We start from the raw sequence: 6,000 nt of genomic DNA, 5'->3' as shown, positions 1-6,000 counted from the left end.
TATATAAATATATATATATATATATATATATATATATATATATATATATATATATATATATATATATATATATATATATATGCGTACAATAATATTTACACATGTTACGCAAAATTTGATTGGCTGACTAACTCGGGATCTCGAGATAGCGAAAATTCTTTCCTCTTTTGTTCAATGCACTCTGCCTTTATTTACTGCACCGCTCTTTTTTTAATCGCAATCCGGTTTTTATTTAGTTTTGCACTCCTCTTTTTTCTATCTCGTGACCACGACAAAGCTAACTTGTGGCCACGAGATAGAAAAAAGAGGAGAGCAATTTAAAAAAGGAGAAGTGAATGTCACCTCTATGCCACCGTAAGTATCCAACTGAACGTTGATACACTTATTAGTGTATGGTCCCGAGCTATGAATAGAAGGTTTCTATCCCGTGGACGCAAGCAGTTAACATTTCACCTAGTGTTTATTTGTGTAAACTTTAGTTTGCGTGACTGGTTTGAACCTGTTGTTGACCTTTTTGTCCCGTGCAGTTATCATGGACGTTAGCAAACACTTGAACTAGAATCACATTATAAATTTGACAGAATTAATGTTAACGTTTATCAAAGTACGAATTTTTCGAAGAAGCTATGCAACCCAGGCTTTGACCTTCCTCGACCTGTTTTATTGTCCAATAAAACCTTGAGAAAATATCCCACCCGTAGGCCTAAACGAATAAATGGGTTTTCCATATTTGTGGAAAATACCAAAAACAGTGCTAAATATAAAACATGCCCTCACACAATTTTGACTAATTTATCTAATCATACTATTAAATTTACTATCTTTATTGTGCTGTACAACGTAAAAAGATTGTTAAGTCTGCATGTACTAAAAATAACAGGGATATATAGCATTTCAATCTGCAACGATGTGAACTGAGTGTTAAGGGTGAAACTATTTCATCTGCAATAAAAAAAGATTAGCGGATAAAATAGTTATACAGATATTTTTTCAAAAAGTATGTTATGACCCTTTTTATTTGGCACATTGTCACCACCAGACCGTTTATACGTGTTCTCAAATCTAACATTTACTACAATAGTTCATCCTGTACACTATTACCATAACATGTTATAAGTAATGTTGTCCCCTATCCGGATATAATTGAAAACATTATTGCATTGTTTCATAAACAACACTTAATTAAACATAAACGTAAGTGCTAAATAATCTGCCGTTCCAGCATTGGACTCGTGACCTCTTTTTAAATAAATTACATTTCATCTCGCACGGTATCAAGGTCAGCGCGCGATCATTTCAAATCTTTTGCGTTAACTACCAGATGGTGTAATCACGTGATAGTCTAGATGGCGACGTCCATGCCAATACATGTTTTTTCGACGTTTTATACCTTTTATTACTTGTATTAAATTTGTAAATGCCGTTCACTTTCCATAAACATATCAGCATGAAAATGACTCACGTTTATTTCGTATTAATATTCGCTTTTTATCTCGACTTTACTCGCTACGAAATTTTCTAGCGGGATAACCTTTCACAGCTCCACTAAGAAAATTCGCAGCGCTTAAAGTCACGATATAAAACGAATTTTAATACGGAATAAACGCTAATCATTTTCTTACCGATATGTCGGGAAAGTCAGCGACAATTAAAAATACAACAAAAGCAATAACGGGTATAGAGGGGCAAAAATACCTGTCTCGACATGGACGTCGCCAACTTGAATATCACGTGATTACCTCCTCTGACTTCGTTAAAGCTATGATAATCTTTATACGAGAAATATATTTTAGAAATTACCGACGTTGCAACAATGCACATATGGCAGGTTAATAATAGATGCTTTAATTGGTTTAACAAATAACATGATCGATGGACGTATTGTTTGATGTAATAAGAACATGGTCTGTTCAAACAAAGAAATATCAGTTCATAGATCTTTGATTCGACGAACGCGCTTATAAATATAAAACATTTGTATGGATGATTATCGTTTTATCGGTAACATTATGCTTTTATGTAATCTGCAAATAATATTTCTTTTTGTTACATTCTCAAAAGTATCTTATAATGAGAAATTAGCCACCAAAACTTCCGCAAAACCAGTGTGATACAGCTAACTAACACGCAAACAAAAACATAACATCCGCAATCCTTTATCAGAATGATTAAGCAGAATATATTTCACCTGTACAATTCTACATATACTATTTAAATATATTTCTCGTTAAAAGTTTAATAAAGATTAATACATCGACAAAAGCCCTGTTCGACGTTGAACGGTTTGTGTAAAATTACGCAGTACATTTTACCATAGAGTGCATTGTGTGACGCCCAACGCAAGTGCTTTCATCCGGGTTCTCGGAATATTCAAAACATCAATCAGGAACGGCAGTGTGAAGTTGTTTTTATTAATTTTAACTGGTTATTTTAATTTACGGATTAACATGTGCTAAAATTTGGATATATAATTCATTTAAGGCCATTTGAAGGTTTGGTGGTGAAAAGAAAACTGTGTGTGGTTTGTTTTGTTTAATATTTTGAATTGTCACACGAATTTAGACCAGCATTGTTACTGGACGCTTGAGAAACGATGGGCTGCTCGCTTAGTTCCGATGATAAGTTGGCACAAGAAAGATCGAAACAGATTGACAAAACGCTCCGCATCGATGGCGAAAAAGCATCAAGAGAAGTGAAATTACTTCTTTTAGGTGTGTATTTAGGTATCATAACAATTGTCATCTTTTAGGAATTTCAGCAATTGCATTTGATTTGGTGTTTCAATTATCAACGGCTACATGTATGCAATAACAAACGCCCATACATGTAATTGGGAACTTGAAGGTTACATTGTAACATGCATTTCATGTCACTCAGTGTTGGTGACAGACAAAAAAAAATGTTATATGTTGTTCATATCGGCTTTCTGTAAAGGCCCTTAAACACTTAACAACTGCCGGAAGAACTTATAATATCATGGGACCCCACTGTATTGCGGTACTTGTCGAAAATCAATAACTTGCTTGCAAAAAGGCCGATATATTACCTAAAGTTTATATCCAATCCCTAAAAAAATCATTATTTCACAAAACAAGCGCATTTATTTTACTTTGGTGTGAGAATTAGAGACGTAAAGGCAGAAAGGTCATAACCTGTCAAATCGTCCGTGAAATCTAGGTCACTCCATTATATTGCGCTAATTTTACAAAAGGAAAATTTTTCAAGTATGGTGGGCAACAATTGCCATAAAAAATTTAATAGGGTACATAACATATTTTGTTATCATTATAAACGGTGTAAATCACAATTTTATCAAAAATAAGATTTTTAATCAGTTTTAACTTTTACACAGAGAATTAATCTGTGTTTTCAATCATAAGACTGTAAACATGTTTATTCACAATGTGGACACAGAAATTCAGTGTCCCTTCGTTTTACTCTCCAGGGTTTTTTTTTACTAAGAAAGTGACGCCGATATTCGGCGTCTTCCCCTACCAGAATTTTTCCCCTAAAAATACCATTTCCCCTCCAAAAATATAATTTTTCACCAAAATATAATATTTTACCCTCAAAGAAATGTTTTTTTTCTTTTGGGAAGTCGACACTTATCCAATTTGAACCATGTACAACGATCTCGCTCTCTCTCTCTCTCGACGAACACTCAAATCTGGGAATCCCAGTGATTCTATATATAGCTCTTAAATTAGGTCATGGAAACCGGGCAACTAATCGTATGAATCATGTGACTATTTTACTGGATTCCGGTCTTGCGCGAAGGGGTGTTTCGTCAATTAATTACTGGAAACCAGTCGAATTTTCATCCAGGTTATGTGAAAGCCAAGATATAAACGTTAAAACAGAAAAAAGTCTCACAATTGGCGTTCATACAAGAACAAAATAAAACGTTCGGACTCGGAAAATATTAATTGCGTTGACGCATTTTTTAAGAATGAATCATCAAAAACTGTTGAAATCATCAGGATTCGGAGGTACATGTAATCAACATCGATTAATACTGTCAGATTATTGTAAAAGTGAAAGTAGACAAACGGCAGCTGCCGCACCTTTCCCTTCCAATACTGTAGCAGATCTAGATCGTCAACCCATTCATTATGAAATCGAAATCACAATATTGACATCGTTCCCCGGCCCCAGTTGAAAACATTTCCCATTATTAGATCTACCCCTGCAACTTTATTTAGGACTTTGACTTTAATATCATACTTGTTCATGTGTTTAAGAACAAAAAGGTCAGAGACATGCCTCTTTTTCTAAAAAAAAACCTGAAGTCTGAAGGTGAGTTATAGACATTGAAATGAACAGTTTTTATTTTTTCCCCAAATATGTCTCTTTTGCGCTCGATTTTCCCCTTTTACCCAGCGTCCAGCGTCTTCCCCTTTTTCTAAAAAAAAACCCTGCTCTCACATTTGTACATAATTTCAAATGAGTCCAATGTGGGAATTAGTCACATTTTCCCCATGTAACCAATGTTATGTATGGAAAATTGTCAATGCCTGCAGGCTCAAAACTATTGCAAACGCAACATGATTCAGAGTCAGTCTCAATGTCCTCATCGCTGTTCGCATCCTCAGGACTCAAAATGGGCACTTGTTGTTTGCTGAGTCCAGATGTACTTGGTATAGGTGCCTTTTGTGTGTCCTTTTCTTTTACTTCAGGATCACGAGCGACTGCTGATTTGTTGGCTGCAGCTGTTAGCTGCTGAACATTCTTTTCGTCCATCATGTTGCCTGTTACTTTAAATGGAGGCACAAATCTTTTAGGCTTGGGCTTGACTGCCTGAGTGATTGTCTTTTTGGAAAAGAAATCAACAGCTGGATATTAGAAGCTTGTTTTGCATCACCAGCATTCTGCATCAGGTTTGGTGTTCCTTCACTTGGTGTTGTTGATTTCATGGTTATATCCGGTTTATCAAAGATTGTAGATGGTGCTATCTGGGAGTCACAAATTGCTAATTTGTTGTATGGTGATATTCCAGTCTTCTTGAATGCGGATATTAAATTTTCTGGAGAAAGTGCTTTCAGATAGGGCTTTGCTGTAAGTTGGGCAATATTGTATTTGGTGATGTTCAAGCCAGGATATAACTTCATGAAGTGCTGACACTCTTGATAGTATATGTTTTTGAAGGGCCCGAAAATGCCTACATCCAGGGGCTGGGTTACACGCCTTGAGTGTGGAGGCAGAACAAAAAGGATGACATTGTTCGCTTTTGCCCATTCAGCCAATGTTAATGAAATGTGTGAGCGGTGACCATCGTACAATATGAGTGTGGGATGTTCGCTGTCTGTAGGAACATAGGCAATGAAATGTTTCGTCAGATAGTTCAAAACACTTATGTATTGGACCATCCAGACTTCGACATCTCCCCTGCTGACCCTGGACATGCTCCATTCAAAAATTCATCATTCCAGCGTTGTCCTGGGAAGACATAGTATGGTGGAACGCTTTGACCAGCAGCATTACCAGCTGCTATGATGGTTACTGTAGATGTACACAGAAACACCACCCAAAGTGGCCTCATACGCCCTCTGGAGATTTTCTCTGTCATACAAGAGACGCTGTTTTTTTGGTTGAGGTTCCTGAAAAAGAGAACAAAATTATAAGTTCAAATTCTCTTATATTGTCATGCAAGCAAAATCAATTCTAAAATTTGCATTTGCAAATTATTGCTTAATTAAATTTGCACATAATTTTTAAATATATGACAACTATGCGCTTCCGTAGATTTTTTATTCAACAGCGGAAGTGACGTGACTGTCAAACTTTACAGACGACCGCAAACTGTCAAAAGTATTTTTAGGAAAGTTAACACTTTTAAAGACAAACTTTGCAAGAAAATGATGAAATCTATTAGAAAATCATTTCCGATACATAAATAAAACAACTTACCGCGACTCGGAACATCTTTTCGCCGGAAATATGTCAAAAAGAAAACGAAAGTAAGGAGTTACTAATGTAAACAACCGCTAGGTGGCAGTGGAA

General features: G+C 35.7%; 1 protein-coding gene across 1 annotated transcript in view; it reads left to right on the top strand.

Annotated features, from left to right (window-relative positions):
• The first annotated feature begins 2,343 nt into the window (after positions 1-2,343).
• Positions 2,344-6,000, top strand: part of LOC127880864 (guanine nucleotide-binding protein G(i) subunit alpha) — a 75,188-nt gene continuing 71,531 nt past the window's right edge. Inside the window, exon 1 of the mRNA XM_052428321.1 lies at positions 2,344-2,711. Within this exon, the coding sequence (XP_052284281.1) occupies positions 2,594-2,711 (118 nt within the window). The 5' untranslated portion in view covers positions 2,344-2,593. The remainder of the gene's footprint in view (positions 2,712-6,000) is intronic.

This window comes from Dreissena polymorpha, chromosome 5, assembly GCF_020536995.1.
Source record: "Dreissena polymorpha isolate Duluth1 chromosome 5, UMN_Dpol_1.0, whole genome shotgun sequence".
In the NCBI taxonomy this organism is placed as follows: domain Eukaryota; kingdom Metazoa; phylum Mollusca; class Bivalvia; order Myida; family Dreissenidae; genus Dreissena; species Dreissena polymorpha.
Note: the sequence above shows the minus strand (reverse complement) of the source record. Positions and strands in the feature narration are given on the sequence as shown.